The sequence below is a fragment of the Parasteatoda tepidariorum genome, chromosome 7, assembly GCF_043381705.1.
Source record: "Parasteatoda tepidariorum isolate YZ-2023 chromosome 7, CAS_Ptep_4.0, whole genome shotgun sequence".
Taxonomy (NCBI): Eukaryota; Metazoa; Arthropoda; class Arachnida; order Araneae; family Theridiidae; genus Parasteatoda; species Parasteatoda tepidariorum.
In genome coordinates this window covers 91,142,832-91,168,270 of record NC_092210.1, presented here as the reverse complement: position 1 = coordinate 91,168,270, position 25,439 = coordinate 91,142,832, and the positions used below count along the sequence as shown (strand labels likewise).

Sequence of the window (25,439 nt, the reverse complement as noted above, 5' to 3'; positions counted from 1 at the left end):
TGTTAAGCAGGAAATACCAAAAATTGAAATTGATTCCGAGGCTGTGCCAATTTTTGAGTCATCTGATTTTTAAAAAAATGCTATAAAAAATACACAATTTCGGAACCTATTTTAATAAAAAAATTTAAAAAAACGTGGCAAGTAGGCTAACATACTTTTTACAGAAACTGAAAACAAATTTTTCCTCTATTTCGTCAAAAGAGGATAAGAATGATATTGCTCCAAGGGACCTACTCAATAATTTCGCTATTTCCAGAATGAAATCTGTTTGATCGAAGCATATTATTCCTTGAAAATTAAAACGAGGGAAAAATTACTTTTATTATTTATCTAAGCTTATTCCATTTATTTAATGATAGCGGTATCAAGGTTAAGGATATGTGATGGAAGCCCGTCAAGTACATACTATAAATGCATTAAATCATGCAGCTTGAATAATTTATTTTGAGCAAATCATTTAATAATTTTAAACAAATAAGGATGTGAAAATAAACTCGATCAAAATACTCCGAAAGTATACCCTAAAATATATGTAGCAGGGCCCGAAAAACCGCCCGTCCTCGGCGGTCAAAAATTCCCCGCGGACAACAAATATCTCGAATCCAGCGTCCGCGCGGACGGCCATTTTACCGTTAATGTTCGTGAAAAATTTTAAATTTTTGTCATCTTACAAAAGTCTAGCTCCTCACTTCTAAAATGACCCTTTAATCTCGAAATACAGCAACATACTGCGCATGGAGGAATTGATGTTTTCTCTGTCTGGGAGTACTGCAGCGGTTGAAAGGGGCTTTTCAGCAATGAACTTACAAAAAAACACATTAATTACTAATCTTAAACAAGAAATGTTAAACGCATTTATGAACATCTACCTAAATGGAAAACCTCTTTCAGATTTCTCTGCAGAAACCTCTTTAAATCATTGGCTTGATTGTGGAACTGGCAAACGTCATTCCTTTAAAAAACGCAGTATCCTCGGAAAAATTGACATGCTAATTGACATGCTTAACCTTTGTTATTTAAATTATTTCATCAAAGAAATAAATTATTTCATAGTAGAAATACTAGATTTCACTATTAGTAACCTAGTATTTCTTTTATTACTGTATAATGTAATCCTTGGATTTGTAATCCTAGTAACTACTAATTCATTGTGCAATTTATATAAATGTCTGCAATAAATAAGAGAAAATTATATTTTTATTTATTTGGAAGCGACGGGTTAGTTTCAAAGGAGGACGGGTACATTGTTGGACAAGCCGTCCTCGGGGTCGGGTAAAATTTCAGAGTTTTTTCGAGCCCTGATATGTAGAATAAACTTTGGAATCGATATATAAAAAATACCTTTTTGAACAACTTAGAGTAGGACGGAAACGCTAACTTGTTTAAAAAAGTTGTCCTTGTAACTATTTAATTTAGATTCCTGGTACTAGGGGACATTCCATTTTCTCATTAGACTTTTGAAATTTCAATTGTAAACGGAATTTTTTTATGACCTCAAATTAAAATGTTAAGGCTTGCAGCAAAAAAAAAATATTTTTTGTTGACTGCATTGATTTTTTTTTTACAAAGTAGTGAATTATTTTTTCAATCTAGGAACCTGTGCCTATAACATATGTAAAACTTATTTTAATATCGAGTGAAATAATTTAATATGTTGTGTAACTAAATGGATAATCCCAAGAAACTGAATCGAAAATATAAAAACTTCATTGATTTAAAAAAATAATAGATGATAATAAAAATAGACATGTTTTGAGCGTCCAATAATAAAAGTCACAAGTTATCCAAGCCTGACAAGTCTTGAGAATGGGCGATTATATTTGAAAACTCGAAACATGTCGACTTTTACTTCCCTCTTCATATGTTTTGAAGCCAGTTGAGTTTTTATCGTCAATTATACTGTTTTACATTTGGGTCTTGATCATTATTTTGATAAGGATTTTACACTAGTTAAAGTAAACATATGCATTTTAATATTTTATCAGGATTCATATGGTCTTTAAAAATGTAAGAACATCAATATTGTAAAAGTTATATTTAACTTAAAAATTAACATTTTGACACCAGATATTTTGAGTTAATGAAATTAAATATTTTATCTCTTAAGTTTTTGTGCCCCCATTTCAGTATCTTAAGGATCTTACGAGCTCTGTTTAAAAAGAGATCATCAGATATATATAAGAAAGCAAAAATAACCATAGTAGCAGTATTTGGTGGTAAATGTAGCTTATCGTAATTGAAGAATATGCTGTGCGACATTTTATGGTGAATTTGCGAACGTATAAGTTTCAGAATGTATCGAAACATGAGGATGCTATTTGCTAATCATCTTTATCCAAAGGAAACGATGTAACCTAAATATCTAGTAGAATGAAGCGATTTTTTAAACAATGAATCCTACAATTTGCAACATATTATTTCAATATCTTATTCTTAAACATAACATATTTCAATCTTTTTAAAATGCCACTAAACATTCAGCAATTCCTTGAGTTATAGAAAAAAGAAATATCGTAAATTATAGAAAGCCTTGTGAATGTGCATTAGAATTATTATACAATCTACATTTTATTTTTCAAGCACTTTTTTTTTCTTCAAATTTTCTTGCCTAGAAGACTCGATTAAAACTGTAAAAATGATTATCCCTAAAATTTTGTATATAGCTATAATAAGTTATGCTCATTTTATTTTAGTATAAAATCCTCGAATAAATATAGTAAAAACAGTGTAATCTAAACAATATCAGATAAAAAGTTCATGTATTTAAATTCTAAAAACTATCATAAATAATTTATAAATCGATTCAAATTTACTTTTCAAAGGAGATTAAAATAATATTTTTTTTGCTTTTTGGACAGAAATCCCCTAAAAAAATTGTTTATGGCCTGGAAACTTCGAGATATTTTCTATTAACAATAAATTAAGCCCCTCCGAGCAATCACTGAACATTATTTCAATTTTTTTACTATCAGAGTTTGGTTGCGTAGCAACCTAGTAAAATTAAGCACTCCTCTTTTGAATTAGTCAATGGGTTATCTTAAAATATTTATTTGCGCAGGCGACTTTTTTTGGCGGTTTTCTGGACTATCGCCAAATATATAAACCTTTATTGCGGCCCAATTTACCACCCAATTTTTTTAAAATTTTGTCTACCCCCACTAATTCAAGTGTCTAGATTCCAAATATGTAAAAAAAAATATATGTTTATTCAGAGAAAGTACGTTTTTGTCTGATTTCATAACTTAATAGTTAGCACTAATTAATCAACATATTTGAGGTCACCCCCAGGAACCATTAAGATTGACACTTAGTTCGTGAAAATCCGATCATTAGAACGAAAGTTATTCAGGGTGATTCGTTTTTTTTGTGGACTGTACATTAACATCAAGTCAAATTGAAAAAAAATTGAATCTATTTCACTAAGTTAAAAATTCTAATAATTTATGACTAATTGAAAACAAAATCTCCGACTGACAGTTCTTGAAAATGTGACAAATTTAAATTAATGCTTCGTAATCTGACAAAAATATTTCAGAGTCAAACGTGTGATAGTATTAATGATAGTTCATAATTAATCAGATAATGCAACTGAATTGATTGGAATTTCAATTCATAAATGTTTATAGGCTAGGTAAAGAGAATTTTGAAAATTGAAAATTTCACCTCAATTGTACCTTTTGTATTGCCTCAAATAAATTAAAATTTATCACGAATAAAAATATAGATTACCTCCTAAATTAAATAGAGGTGAAACTTGATAAATCAATAATTTTTAGAGTTTCTTTTTTAGATATTTCGACATTTCGAGCATTAGGAACTACAATATACACACTCAATTTTTCAAGCAGACTAAAGAAAAAATGTCATGTCTGATCTAAATCAAAAAATAGAGGCATTTGAGGTCTCTTAATTAGTCGTAAATTGACGGAATCTTTGGAAATTCTCTAGCAAAAATCTAATACTTGAGCAGAATAGTTTGTCGAAAAGATGGCAAATTTAGATTGACTAAGTTTCCTTTTGATTTCCATTTGATGGTCAGAAAAATTTTCAATTTGTTCTGTTATAAAGTCAAAAAAGTAATTAAAAGTTGATGGCGATAAAATTTAGACTTAATTTTTTGTTCAGTAGTCAGAAAACTCATTATTGTGCACGGAGTTTCATTGGAGATTTGATAGCTCTAGCTAGTCGGAAAGTGATTAAGATTCAAACCTCACTTACAATATAAAAAGCTAAACTATTTAAAACTGAGTATTAAGATATTAAGTTTTATAAGACGTGGTCTTAAAGTCATAGCACGAGAAATTTTTATGAAAGTATTTAGAAAATAGACTACAGCTCAGCTCTAATAACTAAGAAAACTCAGTTTAATAATTTCTTTCCCTCTTAAAATACTCATATGCATATTACATACCTTTTGAGTTTGAAAATTAAACTGTAAATTAATCTGTTTACTTTAAAATAGTATGCATCTATGATAAATCAGTTTAGTAAAATTTTAGATTTTTAATATTAATTTGGGAAGTTTTGGAAATTTCGTATGATAGAAAAAATGTCAAAATATGTCCAAATTTTTTGAATAACTTATAATTTAAAAGTCTCAGATGAGTGGATTATGAAGTTCAATTTATGCAATCGAATAAAATTTAATTAAATTACTTTCCTAAAACTAAGGAGACTATCTTAAAATTTACGATAGAATACAGTATTTGAGTATTTTATTGAGTTTTATTACAGTATTTTGAGTATCAGGAAAGATTTTACAAGAGATTAAGATTTTAAAAAATAGCAATTAAGTTTTAAATATTCGGTGTTTGGTCTAAAGACGTTAAACAAACCTCTAAGATGATTTCAAAAAAATAATAAATCAAACCCAAGAAAAAATAAATCATTTTAACTCTAATCATTGGATCACTTTCCTATTTCAATATTTCTTTTACGTCCAACAATTTAGCATGGATTAAAATAATGTTAAATTTAGACACATTATAGAATTAAGCATTTGAAGTATTATATTATCAAGATTTTCAAGTATTATATTAACAAATCTAATTCTACACACTGGCAAAAATTANCTTGAATTTCTTATTCTTCCGTCGTGGAGGCATACTCAGGTCTCACTAAACGTTTGCCACTAACAAATAATCATAGACTATTTTCAACGTCCCGCTACAGCACTTTATTTATACGCTTTCAGCATCAATTCAGAGGGCGCTGCGCGCGCCACGCACGCGCGATGGCTCTGAAACTTTATTAATTTGCATAATATCCTATAATTGACATTTGCTGCGAGTTTCATTTGATTCTGATGATTCCTTCATGGTGTTGCATTTTCTACAAACAGCAGTTTAGTATTGTTTAAGTAATGTAAAAAAATATTTCATCAAGTATTGCAAAATATTAATTAGGATCAATTTAAAACAAAATAGTTTAAAAATTAGGTAAAAAGTACGAGTCGAAAATTAGTTTTTAAATAGTTTTCCGAAAAAAAGAATTTTTTTCTAATAAAAAGTTTCCCCCTCTGTAAAAAAAAAAAGACAAGAGCTTGAAAATAAGTTTGATTTTTCCATTAAGAATTTTTGCAATTTTTTTGGTATACTAAATTACAGAATGTTATGAGTATTTAACAAATTTCAAGCTTTTAACACACATTTCTATACATCGGAATATTTTAAATGCTTCTGTAATCTGAAATAAAGTACAGCCAATTTCCTTTAATTAAATTCTGAATGCGATGCACATATTTGGACTATGAGATATTAAGATTAATTATTTAGCGTGCAGTAAAAAAAATGAGGTTCACTTACTTTATGAAAAGTCAAAATAACTTAAAAAGAACAATAAGTGTAACACTTCATCGAGGATTAAATTACTTATTTTATACTCTTAGAACACCTAAGAAAGTAAGCTAAAAGACTTTAAAATCAGTTTCTAAATATAATCCAGTAAAAATTTTGAAAACTTGACCTGCTAATTTAAAAAGAAAATACTACAAGTAACGATAGTCAACTTACTTTATACGATTAAACTTTGTAACTAATTCGTAGCACCCACAAACTTCAATTCGAAAGCACATTATTCTGCAGCCTTTTTCAACACTCGTGGGCAAAGAAAAGCGAATACACCCGCTTTTATATATATATTTTTTTAAAAAAAATGTGCGTAAGATCACTTCCGGTCTCTTGTTTTTGTTCAATGAGTGAAATTTTATATGGTTCGAACCGGGGTCTCCCTGGCGGAGTAGTATCGCCCACCAAATGCTCTGTTAAGCGTGGAGGTTGCGGGTTCGAATCCCACCGTAACTTTGGACGTATTCTTTGTGATGTCCTTCTCTGTATTGTGCTATCTGTTCTTCTACGTGACAAAGGTTTATAAGCCTTAATTGAACACGCATGTATGTTTTATCAATAAACAAAATTCTTAGAACCTCCTTGCGCTAGAAGTATTGTCCTTCTGATAACGATCACCCCGCAATGGACTGATCGTAAAGACACGGTTCCCAGCAGAACACCGAAGTCAAGCATCAATGGCTGCGGTCAATGTGCGGGTGGGTGACCACTTGGATCAGTCTGCGTAGGGACCGAGGGTGCGTGGTCCACGTAAAACTGTTCTACCGTAAAGTTCTCAACTTCGCGCAGGTCGTTGGGCTACCAAAGCAGGGAAGCCATCTCCTCTGCAGAGGATCAAATTGCGAAGACACGTTTTCGAATCGACGATGCTTCCCAGGCGGTCGCCAATAGCTCATTGTGTAGCTGTAGAGCGACGTAAATAAAAGATCTACCGACCGTCTGATAACGCTGTGAACAATTTCGTCAAACGCTGTGGGCCGTAAGTTAGATATATCTTTGACTTCCTTATTTAGTAATTTCTGATCACAAGAATTATCACTTTGTATCGAGCACATATACACGTACGGTTGAATAAATAATTGGGGTCTCTATGGCAACAAAATAGTGTCAATCCGCTGAATATTTTGAAGTGTAAAGGCGTCGGATTCCTACTCCAACCCTGAATATATATGCAGTCCCGCAGTGGACTGATCGTTAAGACACGGTTCCCAGCAGATCACCGAAGTCAAGCATCACTGGCTGCGGTCAGTGTGCGGGTGGGTGACCACTTGGATCAGTCTGCGTAGAGACCGAGGGTGTGCGGTATTGGTCCTCGTTAAACTGTTCTACCGTAAAGTGCTCGACTTCGCGTGCAGGTCGTCGGGCTACCGAAGCGGTGCGCCATCCCGTCAGCAGAGGATCGAAATTGTGATGGCATGTCTTCGGATCATCCTCAGGGATTTTTCCAGACCGTCGCCTATAGCCCATTGTGCAGCTCTAGTGCAACGCAAATAAACTACAACATCAATATATATGTCTTTTTTTAAAATCTGATGTCTTTTCCCTTAATGGCAAATAATTGAGCACCCAGGCCTGTATTTATTTATTTATTGTTATATGCTGGATTGTATGCTCTTCAGGAGACCGGAATAGTTTGGATGGTAGAGCCTTGGACTCATGTTCGAAAGGTCATGAGTTCGATTTCGTCTGCCGAAGACGGGTTGGAAGGAGGTTTTCCAAATAGTGACTAGTGCCCGTTAAATCTATCTGGGTCACAAAGTCTACCAAAATCGTATAACAAATCAGGACCTCTGGGTGTACTGGATCTTAGATTGATCATGCTCTGGTCAAATGCAGGTCAAAATTATAATCTGAGGATGGGTGTTGTGTAAATGTGTCCTGCCTGTCAAACGGACTGTGACGTATGAATGTTGTCTCCGGATCATCCTCAGAGATATTTCCCACACCGTCGCCAATAGCCCATTGTACAGCTCTAGTGCGACGTAAATAAATATACCTGAGTTTGCTCTTCAAGAAGTACTGCTTATAAGATCTTGTCAATTTGCAGAGCAGATAGTTCAAGTAAGAGAAAGACATCCCAAAGATGAATACAGAATTGTCGCGGAATTCGAACCCGCTACACTCACGCTGCTGAAGATTTTCCTGAATGGCGAGACTACTCAGCCTAGGTGGAACTCTCTCAAACCCATAAATTTATGAATAATATGTATCGATATGTTTCGCTTCAATTGCAAGGTTGGCCGAAAATCAAAGAACTTGATCATTAACAGAAGAAAGTCACGGGTTCTTTCTACGAAAGTTACTAAATTGCATCAGCGTTTTGAAAGCACAGGTATTTTAAATTGAGATAAAAAACAACAACACCTGTTGAAAAGTTTATCATTTAACAGGGGAATAATACACAAAAGCTTTTAACTTTAGAACTAGAGAGGATCTCGTATTTTGCCGTAATAAAATTGGTAACAACTGGTTTTTACTACTAGTCGAAACTTCTTTCAGGAAAGGTACTTTTTTTTCATCGCACTAAGGCTGCACAATGGCCTCATCAAACTCAAAATTGTGGGAACTTATGTTTGACAATTATGTTTAGCCGGCCAGATGGCTCAGTGGTTAGCGTACCTGACTGTGAATTCCTCTCCGGGCATTGGATCTCTGTTCTCAATATTGTGTGATGTATGAATGTGGCTATAAAACGGGTATCTGGGGCGGTGTGGGTAATGTTGCTTCCCACCGTGACTTAAGTTTACAGGTACCCACTAGGTAACACTTCCGGCATCGTCCTCTAGGGATGGCGAACCAATGACACGCGTGCCATTTATGGCACCCGACACAATATTTCGGGCACGCCACCGATCACATTTGTTATTACACAAATGGTAGTACACTATGATGCATACGTAACAATTAAATTAAAATTCACAAAAAACACACAAAATAATAAACAATTATTAATAAAAAATTAACAATTAATGCTATAAAAACAATTAATAACCATAAAAAATAAGCTAACAATAAATAACTAGCAAAAAAAATTAACAGTCCTGCTTAAAGTAACATCTTTCAATCTAATCTAAGTTATTTGTGATCTAATCTGCAACAACAGAAGTCACACTGATGTTACTTTAAGTTGAATTACGCGTATAACTGAGACAATGCAAAATGTTTTTTTTTTTAATGTAAATAAAGAGTTTTGAGTTGATAGTATATGGTATTATTATTTTCTTAATAATCACGAAGTTGAAATTATTTGACGGCACGTCTATGACCTCATTAAGCAATTTTTTAGGGAAAATGGCACGTTGATGCATAAAGGTTCGCCACCCCTGATCTATATACTTTTTTTAAGAAAAAAACATACTTAATCTTTAATGTATGACTGTATTAACATGTTTTGATCGCGCTCAATACATGTTATGCAATACAACTATCAGGAACGTAAATATTTGGTAATAAAATTTTTCATCTATTTGCAAATACGAGGCATGTTTTTTAAGTTAGGGCTGCTCGAAAATAAAAATCAAAAGAAAGAAAATTTTCAAGAAGCAAATTTCTTTTCAGATTTTACATGCGTCTTCCTATGTGTCAACATATTGGGGATGTTTTCTTTTAAACACTTATAATGCCCTATAACTAGATTTAGAATAGCCTCTTCATAGGAACTTACCACTTGCTTAGATGACTAAGAGGTCACGACAGTTTTCGCGTCTTCGTCGTCGTTGTAGTGCTTGCCTTCTAAATAATGTTTAAACTATCCGAAAAAGATGAAAACTGCTGGGTGCAAGGCTTGGGCTACCGGGAGGTGTGTCCAAAACTTCCTAGTCAAAAGAGTCTAAGAAAGGTCATATCTGAGTCTCTAGAGAGTCATGGTCATGGAGTAGCAGGAGTAGCAAAATTCACTATCAGCATGGCAGTAGCTCCTTAAACTTCTGCCGATGTTTGCAGCAGACAGGGTTTTTTTCCGAGAAAGAAAAACGCATTACTGGCTATACCTTGTACAAGGAGGGTTATTCAATAATCTCAAACATTTTGAGGACATAGAGCTGACTGTACAGGTTGCCTACACCGCTGCAACTGTGCGCAGTTGTTTCCAAGAAATGCCAAGACACGACGCAGGTACCCNCAGACTACTTTGTTCTTGATGGCATGTCTTCGGATCATCCTCAGGGATGTTTCCCAGACCGTCGCCAATAGCCCATTGTGCAGCTCTAGTGTGACGTAAATCAACAACAACAACATTTATATATATATATATATACATACATATTAGTGCAGACGATATTTTTAAATTCAGAAATCAGACATCAAAACACATTTTCTGTGAATACCTGTTTTGGACGGATTTCTGATCTCAAAACATAAAGTTAGCAGCCATCTGGGAAACCCAATAGTTTGGTCACGAGAACAATCCAAAGTTTGAACAGTTTAATGTCAATTTTGAGGTATCTCGGGGAAAGTTGCTCATGAAATTCATATCTCTATCTAATATCTCTATCTAATCATATCCAATTCCGTGGATTCAAGTATTAATTAGAGGAGAAGGGGTTCGAGTACCCAATTAGAGGTACTGGGATCAAGTTTTAAGCAAAACAGAGTTACTCCGAGGATTCAAGTACTGATTTGAGGATACTGGGTTCAAGTTTTAATCAAAACTCAGTTGTTCCGTGTATTCAAGTATTAATTAGAGCAATCATTTGTCGAGTATACTAATACAATACCTGATATACTAAATATTCTATTTTTACTTAATATATCGTCTAATTTATCCTATCGTCGAATTTTGCGCCGCGATGGCTCAGAGGATAGAGCGTTCGCCTTCCAATGAGGCGAACCGGGTTTGAATCCCAGTCGATACGAATTCCGCATTCGGCTTGCACCGATCATAGTTCTGACGTGAAATATCCTCAGTGGTAGACAGATCATGGGGTTAGAGTCCCCTTGCCGTCGAGCTAGCAATGGGAGGTCTTTCATCAGCATGTAACGTGAATCCGGTTCAGTTCAGTCAAAAAGTCCTCCTTGAAGGCAGATTTCTTCCTAGTACTTGATCCAGGAGTTCCCTTGTCTTCTGGATTGGGTTCAAAATGACAAGTATACGAAGTTGAACATGAGTAGTCGTAAAGCCATAAAATTGGGTCGGCTGTTCAACGACGGTTATAAAATAAAATCGTCGAATTTTGGGTCGGAATATCCTGGTGGGTAGGGCACTGGACTCATGTCCAAGAGTTCATGGGTTCGATCCCCTCCGGCCGAAGACTCCCCGACTAGTAAATGGTGACTGATGCATGATAAATCTCTCGAGTCGCAAAGTCCTCCATGTTCCCACACCAAATCAACACCTCTGGGGGGTACTAATGCAAAAGTTTCCTTGTCTTCTGGATTGGTTCTAAATGACAAGGCTACGGAGTTGAACAATACTAGTCGTAAACCCAAAAGTGGGTCGGCTGTTCAATGACGGAAATAAAACTAAAATATGTCCAATTAATATTACATGTCGTCTAATTTAAGCCATTAATACAAAAACGTAAACAAGCGCAACCCGGTTCCAGTCACTTGAAATCAATAAAGCTGTATAGTGTAGACGTTGCGACGGCTGAGATAGCATGAAAAGTCGAGGTAGAAGGATCGAGTATTGGATCGAAGACCGATGGTAGGAGGACGAACCGGAATAGTTCATGCGCGGATGAATATTGGCGGAGGAGCATCAACCGACGACCAAGGCAGGGAGTGAAATGGCTGATGTCCAGTACTTAAGGAGATGACAGTTTGCCTTCGAAAAGGAAACTCAAATTACAGCCCACTCGCAGCATTTCTCTCATCAGATTGCATTCTATCAAAGTTTTATAACATCCCGTGATTCTCAAATTCACACTACACACGCAAACAACATATCTACACCTGAACTCTGGTAAACCTGGTGAAGGAGCAACCTTGTTCGCAGGGTCCGATCCAGGGGAGCCAGAGATCTGTAAGCCCAAGAATAGTGAGCAACCCGGCACGAGCGGTGATTTGCCGGGACGACCGGGTCACTATATTAACAATAACACAAATGGTTATTTGCTACCTAGTTTACCCCATGTATTATAATGTAAATAATTTTGTATCTATTCAAGTAATTCTGTAAATAATTTTGTATATAGTTTATCTTGACTTTAATATATTTTGCTTATTAATGTTATTCCTTTTGTAAATAATTAATTAATTAATTGTGCTAGTGCTTGTATATAGCTTTAACTCTTAAATGGAGTCTCTCCAAACCCTTCCTCAATCATATCATTGTACCTTATTCAATTTATGACTACCTAATCTATGCCTATTAAATTTAGATGAATCAGTTAGCGGCGCTTCGCGCCGAACACTGAGTTACTATTCATTTCCAACATTCCTTCGAAAAGGGTTGTTGTGCAGCGTCCGAGACTTCGTACCGATATTCCGTTTCTACCCGGTGACGCCCACCTGGAGTATCAGATGTTTACAATCGAAAGTTTAAATTTTAATTGTTCTTTTAATAACAACTTTTAAATGTTTTATTAACGAATAACTTGTTAATTAGAGTTTGTGAAGTTTCTTGATGGTTTGTTATCTTTTATAATTAAAGAAGATGTGTCATATTGTTTCATTTGACGCCTTACATTCCCATCACCGAAACATATACACATAGTATCATCTGATAATTAAGATTATACATTGGCCAGGGACTGTATTTACAGTTAAAAAGTGTTCACCAAACTATTGGCCTTGAGCATCGCTTGCTTTGCTATTTACAAAATTCGAAATAGATTCTCTTATACCTGATGGAAAGACTTCAATAATCGATATATATGTTCGATTAGCGAAGAAAACGACCCTCTTTGCCTCCTACAGGAACATCGTTTTATTTTAAAGTAAATATCTTGAGTCATAATGGAAGCCATTTAAATTATCTTTAATGGAAGTAAATACATCTTTCATGAAAATAGTGATCTCTTTTTTCAATAGACAACTCATTAAAATGCATCGTGAATGTTATAATTAATTGTGATTTAAAACTATATTCACTCATTGTAGTCATTTTTTGCGATTCAAGCATTTCTGGATTTTTTTTTAGAAAAATAAATAAATGTATACTTTAAGAACCGTTATCCTTTTTTTTGAAGAAAAAAAAACGCACATGAATCGAGTTTCATTCATAAATAGAAGGAACAAAATCAAGTTTTTTGTGTTTAAAAAAACAATTAACTTCCGTTTTACTATCCCCAGATATAAAGGGGAAAAAATTGAAGTTTTTGTAGGATAGTTCTTAAAGCACAGTGAATTGATGCGTTTTCCTACGTCAATTCAGCAAACATCCTGTATAAAAAAAGCACACGTACAGTCCCACAATCCAACATAAGCAAACAAAACTTGGCAAACTTCCAGTATTTTTCTTCTTTTGCTTCCGGTCGAATCAAAACGTGATAAACGTACAGACACATTCTGCTGCGCCCGAATTATCTCGTTATAATAAATATTCATGCACGTGTTAACTCGGGATAATCAGGAGAGCGATTATAGCTACAGTGCAGCATCACAAGTAAAAAATATTTAATGAACTAGTACAGTAGTCTCTTTAAAATGTTCTATTTTTATCGTCTGTTGTTATTTCCTTCTTATTATTATCACATTTTATCTTGAGTAGAGATGCTGTTGTTGTTGTTAATTTACGCCGCACTAGAGCTGCACAATGGGCTATTGGCGACGGTCTGGGAAACATCCCTGAGGATGATCCGAAGACATGCCATCACAATTTTGATCCTCTGCAGATGGGACGGCACCCCCGCTTCGGTAGCCCGACGACCTGCACGCGAAGTCGAGCACTTTACGGTAGCACAGTTTAACGAGGACCCATACCGCACACCCTCGGTCCCTACGCAGACTGATCCAAGTGGATCACCCACCCGCAGCCAGTGATGCTTGACTTCGGTGATCTGCTGGGTACCGTGTCTTAACGATCAGTCCACTGCGGGACTTGAGTAGAGATGCACATAAAGTGTTGTTTCGTTGTAGCTCGGTTTAAGGAAAATGCATCGAAGATCTGGAGTGTTTCTCGACTGGCCCTCCCTGGTATGATTATCCAATGCGTCAGGGCCGGCCCTAGACATTTTGGCGCTCCGGGCGAAACCTTAATTTTACTCCCCCCCCCCCGTTTTTTTAAAAGTAAATCTCATGCAACCATATCAGAAAGTCAAGAAAACATTGAAAAAAATATATAAAAAAAACATTTTATTAAAAACTCAATCATCAGATAACAAGATAAGCAATTTAGCATTTAAGGCAAAATAACAAAGATTAAAGTGTAGTAATGCTAACTAAACTAATATCCCATATTATAAATAAATTCTAACTAACCAAAGTAATTAAAATGCACTTTTTCTAACTTTTCTTTCGTCAAATTCACGAACCAGTGATTTCAAGTCTAATTTGTCACTAATTTGGTGTTCTATAGCCTATCATTGCCTATCCATTGAGACGATTTTGCGTCCGCATCGTTCTGAGATAATTTTTCATTTGAAAAGCCTCTTTCCCCTGAAGCCACAGTGACTGGCAATGTAAGTAGGATTCTTAATGCTATGTTGAGGTTTGGTGCGAATTTAAGTGTAGCGATAAACTTGAGAACTTCAACAGGGGTTTCCTTTTTTGTTAATAATGACGAAACAATGCTTATTTCATCGGCTTGTTCCAGGGCGTTAAGATCGCTTGAATTTCCATCAGTTAAAACTATTTCCAAATCTTTGCAATGAGCCAGTAGCTCATTTCTGGGCATGTCTTTTAGACCAAAAATATTATACAAAAAGACCGAAATATTATATAAACCAAAGTATTATTTAGACCAAAATATTGTTTAGACCAAAAATATTATATGAAATACAATCAATTCTTGAAAGGCGTGGTTTTGTCATGTTGAATTGAATTCAACTAGGTTTTGCCTTAATGTTTAAATATATTATATTATTTGAATTATGCGCTTAGAAGTAAAAATGATAAATTCCGCCTGCCGCCTCTCAATCTTGTCAACTATCATTTTGGCGCCCCTAGATCATTGCGCTCCGTCCTGCCCTGGGGCCGGCCCTGAATGCGTGTGGCCACCAACGTACCCGAGGACTGCGAGAACATCACTTACAACCTGTTCACACCCCATAATCCCGAGAAGCCTTGCGTGCTGCAAGAAACCAAGAAATCCATTCTGGGATCTCCCTTCAATGCCAGTTGGCCAACTCAATTCTACATCCATGCATACTGGGCAGATCAGGGCTCCAACGACCGAGAACACCCATTCCCCCTTTTTTTTCTCACTCCACACACACACGGTTAATATACAGTTGGAATAAAAAAATACTTTTGTCGAAATCAGGGTATACTAGAGTGGGAAAAATATATTTCCGAATTCCTACGTTGGGATGACTGAGGTTCATGATCGTCATTTTTAAGATTCTAGGATGGAAATTCGTGATGATTCAAGATGAACAAACAAATTGCTATTCTTATGTTGGACCATCATAAATCATTCCTACATTCAGATGATGGTTACCATCATGAATATGTCAGTTCATCAATGGAAAACAATCAAAATTGTTGGCTTGGGGAGTGAATTGAAATGTGAGCTCAGATAAAACTTCAAATGCTGAAAGAAAAAACGTTTTCGAATTACTGGAACGAAAAAAGCGAACCGTTCAGATAGTGTACTTCTTCATTTAATCCGTCCCGCAGTGGACTGATCGTTAAGACACGGTTCCCAGCAGATCACCATAGTCAAGCATCACTGGCTACGGTCAGTGTGCGGGTGGGTGACCACTTGGATCAATCTGCGTAGGGACCGAGGGTGTGCGGTATTGGTCCTCGTTAAACTGTTCTACCGTACTTCGACTTCGCGTGCAGGTCGTCGGGCTACCGAAGCAGGGGTGCCATCCCGTCTGCTGAGGATCAAAATTGTGATGGCATGTCTTCGGATCATCCTCAGGGATGTTTCCCAGACCGTCGCCAATAGCCCATCGTGCAGTTCTAGTGCGACGTAAATTAACTACAACAATCTTCATTTAATCCTAATATGTATTTTTCAAATACATTCGTTTTGTTACGACTAACATATTAACACATTTTTCTTACACATTATTTCAATAATTACATATTTCTTGACCAAAATGATCTTTCTCTTTTGTGAAAAATATCGACTTTTAAGCGAAAAAACAAAACAAAACAAAAAGAAACAACGATGAACAAGAGGCCACTATAGGAGGGTTGTTGAGCGAAGTGCGCAGGGAACTTCTTAGTACTTTAAAAAGTCTTGAAAAGTGCTTGTTGGTGAAAATAAAATGAAAACACATTGGAAAATATTATGTATTGCTCTAACACTCCTATCTTTGTCAGCTATGCTGCCAGGGGAGTTTCGAGCAATTCCGTATCCACTTATTTGAAATAAAATATTATTTTAAATGTTTTGAAACAAAAAAAAATTGTTCTATCTTTTTTAGTTAAGTTCTTTTTTTAATTTTATTTAATTTTGTATTTATGACACTTTAATGATATAGAGTTTTATTATATCCCCAAGCAATGAACAACTCTAATGCCAATACCAGAGAGCCTGCTAAGTTAAACCAAGGCAGAGGGTGCATTTTTTTTCTCCATCGTCACAGCCTGTTTGAATGGGCGTTCATAAATACATCCACAGATATCGTATTTTGAATTGAACCAGAGAATGATCTCCAATACAGTACCCCCAGAGGTGTTGGTTTGTTATGGGAATAAGGAGGACTTTGTGACCCGACAACTTTAACGTGCACCAGTTACCATTTACCACAGGAGAATACTTCGGCCGGCGAGATTCGAACTCACGACCTCTTGGATATGGGATTAACACGCTACCCACCAGGCTATCCCGGCCTCTACTGCAAAAGTAATAATATTGAAAGAAAATATATTGATTCGGTGACATCAGTCACATGTTACCGAGATCCATTATTACTGAAGTATTGAGGATACTGGGTTCAAGTTTCAATCAAAACTCAGTTATTCCGTGGATTCAAGCATTAAAAGGAAAATTTAATGGTACAGACAATGAAATTAACCAAAAATTAATAACTAATGAACCACATTTTTTATTTTTACATAAAACTTTATAAGCTTACATTTTGTTGAGAAAAAAAAAATATGTTTTATTACAAGCTTGTAATAATTAAAATAATCAGTTGACCAATGAGCAGTCTTAATGCATACACATGTATTGGGTCACCCATTGACATGCAAGAGAGGAAGAAACAAATCACAATTAAGTATGGCGAGACATCAAAAATCTTCATATCGTTGTTTATACGTGTTAAGGAATCAAAAAGTGCCTTATAAAATAATCTCAAGAAACTGAAGCGGTTAAGATATTACTTGGTTTCAAAAACTTCATTAGCTTCAAAAATATACAGGAGGGAAATAAGATTCAAGAACTCAAAAATAGGCAGCCATTCTTGAAGATTTGACATGGTCGGTTTGCTTTGGTCGTGAGGCTCATTCAATTGATGATAGGGTGAAACTTGGGTTCATGAGAAACGTGCCTCCAAAAATTTGAAAAAAGTTTCGTCTGTTGCATCTGAAACATAATTAAACTAAACACCAATAAGTGTTTGTTTTTACAATGAATCATGATTTTAATTCCAAATAAAAGTCCTGAAAAGTTCTTCTTAGTAATAAACTGCTATGTTTTATATTAACTTTTTTGACTTATAATGTAATTTACTGAACTCGTAACAGTTCAGGAAATGTAGTATATTTTACATTGTAACACTAAACACTTGTTTTGGATTATTTATTTTCTTTTTATTTGTTTAGTCATTTTACTCAAATTTGGTAGGATTTAGGGAGCTGGTGATACGAATTAGACAACTCAGCTCAATAGTGCTAATGAGCTGAAACGTTTATGCATTTTCTTTCTTAAAAAATTAAAATTTTGATTAAAATTTTGATAATGCATCCGGATATTTGAGATAAATTTTTTTTAAAATTATGCCATTGAAATTTAAAGCTAAGAGTTCTTCGAGGTGATTAGTAGAATCATTTTGAATTTACTATTGTTTTTTTAATTGAATATTTCAAGCTTTGGCAATATTAAAGGATAGATTACGCTTTAAAATTAAAAAAAAAACAGGCGCCTTCCCATAATTTTATAAGATTAGGATTAATGAAAATATTTACTGTTAATTATAATGAATGAATTATTTCATCAGATAACAAAAAAAAAAACTAATTTCAAAATTTATTTTCATAATTTAGAATATAAAATGTAATAGTTGGGATGCTGATTCTACCTCATTTAATTTGCAAGTTCTTCTCAGAGGTTTGAATAAATTGAAAATTGCAGTTCGTTCGGTGAAATTGAAGCAGCCGCAGCTAATAAATAGAATTGGAGCAAGAATTTCTTTTGCAAATATAATAAATTTTAATCAGTTAAAATCAAAAATTAATCAGTTTTTTGATTATTTTTTTGCAAAAATAATCAATTTTAAAAACGCATATTATACACATGTGATTCCACGTTTTGTCATTCAAATGCTTATAGCAGAACATATTCATGGCAAAAAACATAGCGACATTCGCTTCACGCACCTGCTGTTCAGAGAAAGGGTCCTAATTGATCCTAATTGGTGAGATTTCCGCAGGAGAATATATTCCACTTATCAGGATTTTCCTGGGCGGTGTGAATTGCTTGAGTGATGCCAACAAAGCATGAATTTGTTATGAATCCATACTGTAAAAATGTAGGTTGACCACTCGTGGGACATTAATTTGCCGGTCAACATATAAAGAGACAATTTGATTATTTATACCAGTTTCTGGCTTGATCATTTACTCATGATTACTCATGATTCTCCCGTAAAACAAAATCATAGCTTAGAAAGACGCCAACAAAACAGGAATTTGTTATAATTCCATACTGTGAATCTTGTGTAACTTGACCATTTGTGTTACATTTATTTGACGGCCATCTAAGACAGGTGGTCAACTTATAAAGGGAAAATTTCATTGTTTATTCAAGTTTCTGACTGCATCATTTACTCTTGATGACTTAATTTTCCTCCGTGAAAAAAAAACACAGAATTATAGAAAAGAAAGACGTCAAGAAATCATGAATTCGCTATAATTCCATACCGTATGGGACAGTAACAATTATAGAGAAATAGTTTACGAAATGTTTATGTCAGTTCCTTACTTGATCATTAAGATCAAATTAGTCAAGAGATCAACTTCGTGTATCTTAAAAACTATGCAGTTTAATTATGAGTGCACATATGTTGTCCAGTCTAAATGAGATACTTTAGTGATGCGTTCAAGTGAATGTCCTCTTTTCCCACCTGGAGATGTAGGGCAAGGGTATGCCTAACAGGCCAGACAAGAGAATGAGTATTCCAGAGATGTAAAAAGGTGCGTCGTAGCTCCCCGTCATGTCATAGAACATACCTATTGGAAGACACAAACACTCATCAATGCAAATAAGTAAAGAATAAAAAATAAGTCAATTATTTCCGAATGTTTTTTTCCGCATTATTTTTTGTTTACAACTTTACGCTTCAAATCACTTTTGCTTCTTTTTTCATGCCTGGCAAGTCTTGAGAATGAACGACTATTTTTGAGAGCTTGAAATATGTAGACTTTTATCACCTTCTTTATACAGTCAAACCCCGCTATAATGAACATGGTTTATAGTGAACTCCCGGATATAGTGAATGAAATATTCGCTCGCGTGCCTTGCTATACACACATAATATTATTTTTTGTGGATACAGTGAACTAAAAGAAGAGAGGAAGTTGGATATTATGAACTTTCGTCTGATTTATTTTCTTCACTTTTTTGGTAATAATTTCGAAATGTCTACTTCAAAATAAATACATATACCTATTTTTAAAACCATCTATAGCATGGAATGTAGCAATAAGCATTTTTCTCGTTTGCTTCATTATTGAATAGCATAATTGAATTGGTTCAGCATTCAAAGAATCCGCAATCTGGACAAATGCTTCAAGTCTAAGGGGATGAATTAGCAAAGCGTTTTGGTGAGAGTACTTCTATATGCTCGAATGTCTGGTTAGACAGGTTTAAAAACCGGAATAACATAAATTCAGGAAAGATTATCTGAGAGTTGGGAAGTGTTTCCATATCTTACCTGCAGGATTGCTCAGCGGCTAAAGATTACTTTTGTACTCAAAATTTTTGACGAAGAGCAAGAAAAAAATAAAAATTAACGCATTTTTTGTTACTACGTATCATTTTTCAGTCATTTTTGTATTTCATTTCATGGGTCGTTTATTTAATTAATGTGTAATAAAAGAAGAGGGGTTTGGAAAAATGAATTAAAATTGTTTGCAGTACAAATGTAGCGCGCTCTTGGTTATAAAGAAACCGAAATTTCTATCCTTTGAAGGTTCACTATAGCTTAGTTTGACTGTATTTTAAATCAATGAAGTTTTGAATAAAGTATACTAGTGCATCTGTTTCGATATCTTTTAAACAATTGACAATGCCAAAGGCTACAGAGTTAAGACTTCACTCTGTGCTTTGGCACTAGATAATGATGCTCAAAATACACACTGATCGACGATTTTAGCGGTGCAATGAATTGTTATTTCTGACACTAGATGGCATTGACAATTTACACCGAGTTGCAAACTAATCATCTTTACTGTTGTTAAATTATTTTTAAAGAGCTCTTACAACAGAGTAGTCATGAAAGTTGCTGAATAGTTTATGAAAAATAAAAATTAAAGACTCCGATTCTTTTCTCAGGGGTAATTGTGAGCCCAACTGAAAAATCCTGAAAAATTCTCGAGTAAAATTATTAATGACGCATGTCGAAAAAATTAAAGTCTTCATAAATTTAAATCATTGATACTTTAAAAACATGAAATTCTAAATAAATTATATGCAGCACAATTTAAATGAATAATTATGTATAAGTTTACTTTTAAGTCTAATCACAGTTATTATTCTAAAAGAAAAAATATTTACAAATGAGAGATTACAAATATTTAAAAATAAAAGTATAAATTCTAGTTCTAATATTTTTAAATAAAACATAGAAAATTTTTTATACATAAATGAGATCAATGATTTCTTGATATTTCTAGACCTTGGATTTCCGGAAACTTCCGGATCGCGGTTAGCGAAAACTCTGGAAATCCGGATTTTTTTCCGGAGCATAATCCTCTCTGCTTTCTACTTTTTGAAATAGGATCTCAATTGGCAATCGCAACGCTCGAATACTCCATCTGGGGAGAGACCGGTTTCATGCCTTTGGCCTTTTCCCTTCCCTCTCCTCCTCTTTTCAGTTGTATAGGAATGTACTACGATATTTTCCCTTTTCTATTAATATTTTTCCTTTTTATTTATTAAAAATATTTCTTAAAATTTCCGTGATGCTTTTCTTTAGAACTATGTTCAATGTAGTTTTCAGTTCCATACAGTTTTCCAACTTAAAAGATTTTAATCTATATGAAAATCAAGAAAGAACTAACGTACTTCCTTCATCTATGACTCTCCACACGCAACTGGGGAAAGCATACGAAGTGTTGCCATAGGTAGAGAGTTCTGCACTACGCCACCTGCAGCCCATTTCGATCGCCAATAGTAAAATTTAAAATCTTTAAAATAGTGTAGGATCAANTCACTATAGCTTAGTTTGACTGTATTTTAAATCAATGAAGTTTTGAATAAAGTATACTAGTGCATCTGTTTCGATATCTTTTAAACAATTGACAATGCCAAAGGCTACAGAGTTAAGACTTCACTCTGTGCTTTGGCACTAGATAATGATGCTCAAAATACACACTGATCGACGATTTTAGCGGTGCAATGAATTGTTATTTCTGACACTAGATGGCATTGACAATTTACACCGAGTTGCAAACTAATCATCTTTACTGTTGTTAAATTATTTTTAAAGAGCTCTTACAACAGAGTAGTCATGAAAGTTGCTGAATAGTTTATGAAAAATAAAAATTAAAGACTCCGATTCTTTTCTCAGGGGTAATTGTGAGCCCAACTGAAAAATCCTGAAAAATTCTCGAGTAAAATTATTAATGACGCATGTCGAAAAAATTAAAGTCTTCATAAATTTAAATCATTGATACTTTAAAAACATGAAATTCTAAATAAATTATATGCAGCACAATTTAAATGAATAATTATGTATAAGTTTACTTTTAAGTCTAATCACAGTTATTATTCTAAAAGAAAAAATATTTACAAATGAGAGATTACAAATATTTAAAAATAAAAGTATAAATTCTAGTTCTAATATTTTTAAATAAAACATAGAAAATTTTTTATACATAAATGAGATCAATGATTTCTTGATATTTCTAGACCTTGGATTTCCGGAAACTTCCGGATCGCGGTTAGCGAAAACTCTGGAAATCCGGATTTTTTTCCGGAGCATAATCCTCTCTGCTTTCTACTTTTTGAAATAGGATCTCAATTCGCGATCGCAACGCTCGAATACTCCATCTGGGGAGAGACCGGTTTCATGCCTTTGGCCTTCTCCCTTCCCTCTCCTCCTCTTTTCAGTTGTATAGGAATGTACTTTTCCCTTTTCTATTAATATTTTTCCTTTTTATTTAATAAAAGTATTTTTTAAAATTTCCGTGATGCTTTTCTTTAGAACTATGTTTGATGTAGTATTCAGTTCCATATAGTTTTCCAACTTAAAAGATTTTAATCTATATGAAAATCAAGAGAGAAACTAACGTACTTCCTTCCTCTATGACTCTCCACACGCTACTGGGGAAAGCATACAAAGTGTTGCAATAGGTAGAGAGAGAGTTCTGCTCTACGCCACCTGCAGCCCATTTCAATCACCAACAGCAAAATTTAAAATCTTTAAAATAGTGTAGGATCAAAATTCACGAGATTTAAACGGTTCACGAGAGAAAAAATTAAACAAGAACAGAATAAAATTAAGAGTTTTGAATAATTTCTGCAAGATTTGTTCTCCCTGCATGCGTTGCGCACACTTTCGTGAGACGCATTCAGTACGCACGATCTTTCTTTCACGATCTTTCGAATATCGATTATCAATTCTCGAATATCGATTCGCCAGGCGTGTCTCAACAGTGTCTCTTTCCAGTGTCGCGTGTGCGTGAAGCAGCAATAATGATACTTTATACACATCATTTTCTTTTAAAGATAAGTTTAGAATATTTTTCGTTTAAAAACTTAAATAAAACAGACCTGCGATTGGAGCTCCTACTATAGAAGCGATGCCTTGAAAAAGTAAGAGGAGACCAAATGCGTTTGTCAACTTTTCTAAACCCAAAAGTTCAACAATTACTATTGACCGAAGAGTGGCAAAACAGCCTGAAAAATAAGAACACATTATATATAAATATATATATATATATACAGAGAGCGATGTATTATTAACATAATTTAAATAAAAATGAATCAAAAATTCAAATTCTAAAAATTAGGAGTGTTGCGAACTCATCCTTATTTTCATATTTTGTAAAATTTAAGACCTTTTATACTAAAATTTATTTATAAGAAATTATCTGCCATTTTTCCTTTGAGAAACACTAGATTTTTTGTAAAGAATTTTATACAGCTCTCATCTCTCTTGTGTACGGCCTTGACAACGTCACATGTAAATTACACGTATAGCATTCTTAACGATGTACGTATAAAATAAAAATGCTACTTCTTCACTGCAATTCTAGAATTTCGAAATTTGCCATAGTGTTAGCATGTGACTGGATGATTTTACTTTCTAGGATGGAAAATAAATCATTTATTAAAAAAGTAGTACAGCTATGACTTTTCAGGAATTAAGCACAACTAAACAATGAATTCATTTTCTTCCTGCATTTACATGTCTGTTAAAATCTGACAGTTTCTCGATCGAACAGTTTAATAATTCCAACAGAATCTTAACTATCCGGTCTCACCCCACTTTCCCCTACATGAAAAATAGAATATAGGAATTTTTTTAAATATGGATTTTCCCCTTATATGAATATAAAATTCAGTGTTCTTATATAATTTCGAAAAATATTTTACGTTAGTCTCAAATTTTTGAAACGGCGATGGCTGGTCGATACGAATTACGCACCCGGATTGCACCGGCCACAGTGCTGACGTGAAATATCCTCAGTGGTAGACGGATCATGAGTTAGAGTCCCCTTGCCATCGGGTTGACCGTGGGATGTTCTCGTGGTCTTCCTCTCCATGTAACGCAAATGCGGGTTAGTTCCATCAAAAAGTCCTCCACGAAGGAAAATTTCACCCAACACTTGATTCTGGAGTTCTCTTCTGTATTGGGTTCAAAATGAACATGGGTAGTCCCGAAAATTGTGTTGGCTGTTCAACGACGGTTGTAAAATGAAATAAAACAGATTTTTGGAACTCAGATTTTTTACCTTGAAATACAGTATTTTTAAAGGAGGCACTAAATGGAAATAGTCAACTCCTAAATGGTAGATTTGGTTATACAGTCTGTGCAACCTCGGTTCTCTATAGAGACTGAGCAGGTGGAGGGAACAAGATTTCTCAGTTTAAATATTACGTAATCTAGTTTTTGAGCAAAAATAAGCAAATCACAAATCTGTTTTTACGAAAGGAAGTCGCGTTTTTAACTTTGACTTGCACTGTGGAACTCTCTTTTGTAAGCAAAATGTGTAATCCGATTTTCATTTTTGAGTAGAACATTCTTTAGAAATTTCCTGCAATGGTACTTACCCTCAACTTACTTTTAATTCAAATTTGATGTGCTTCAAGAGGAATTTTTTTAAATTTTTCTTAAAATTACATTCAAAAGAAGTTTTAAAAATGTGATTTTCACGCGTACTTTACTCTTACCCATACACTCCTCTATAAAAAAGGCAAAATCATAACTCCCAGGTTATCGATCTTTTAATTAACATTAAAGTTCATGACTTTGAGGCATGGGTCATCAAAGCGATTGAGCCACACCCTTTTCTGATTGTGAAGGCGTGTCTTATCTTAGACAGGGATGTCTCACAGACCGTTACTGATTGTGCAGCCTTAGGGTAAATTAAGTACTACTATACCAACCATAGCAGGATTACCACGTCATTTTAACCGCAGTCGAGCAACATGAGCGATACCTAAGCTGGCACCACTCTCTCCCGACTTTCACGTTAAGTTAGCTAGGATTGAACTCACAATCTCCTGATCTCCAGCAGCGGAGTGAGCGATGGATATACTCTCACTGTACAACCACCTCGCAGGATCGCTGAGACACTCTTCCCAGCAGATCACCGAGGTCAAAGCATCACTGGTTGCGGTCAGTGTGCGGATGGGTGGCCACTCCTATCAGTCTGGGTAGGGACAGAGGGTGTGCGGTATGAGTCCTCGTTTAAAGTGCTCGACTTCGCGTGCAGGACATCGGACTATGTTGTAATACGGAACATTGACTTCGAATTTTCTCATTTTAAAGCTTTTAACATACTATAATATATATATATATATATGTAAGCTAGCATGGAAAAATGAGTAAAACCATTTTGAATAGAATAAAAAAAATTTTTTGATCTGTTTGTAGAAAAAGGCATCAAGCGGGATTTTCATAAAAGGGGTAACGCAAAATC

The 25,439-nt window shown here is 34.5% G+C and overlaps 2 protein-coding genes across 2 annotated transcripts in view; one reads left to right on the top strand and one right to left on the bottom strand.

Moving 5' to 3' along the window:
• Positions 1-25,439, top strand: part of LOC122272596 (monocarboxylate transporter 12) — a gene marked incomplete at its 3' end in the record, with an annotated part of 552,146 nt that overhangs the window by 465,995 nt on the left and 60,712 nt on the right.
• LOC107450693 (monocarboxylate transporter 5) overlaps positions 16,928-25,439 on the bottom strand; it is a 32,046-nt gene continuing 23,534 nt past the window's right edge. The window contains exons 7-8 of the mRNA XM_043055974.2: positions 23,065-23,190; positions 16,928-19,298 (exon numbers count right to left, since the gene is read on the bottom strand). Of these exons, the coding sequence (XP_042911908.1) occupies positions 19,168-19,298; positions 23,065-23,190 (257 nt within the window). The 3' untranslated portion in view covers positions 16,928-19,167. The remainder of the gene's footprint in view (positions 19,299-23,064; positions 23,191-25,439) is intronic.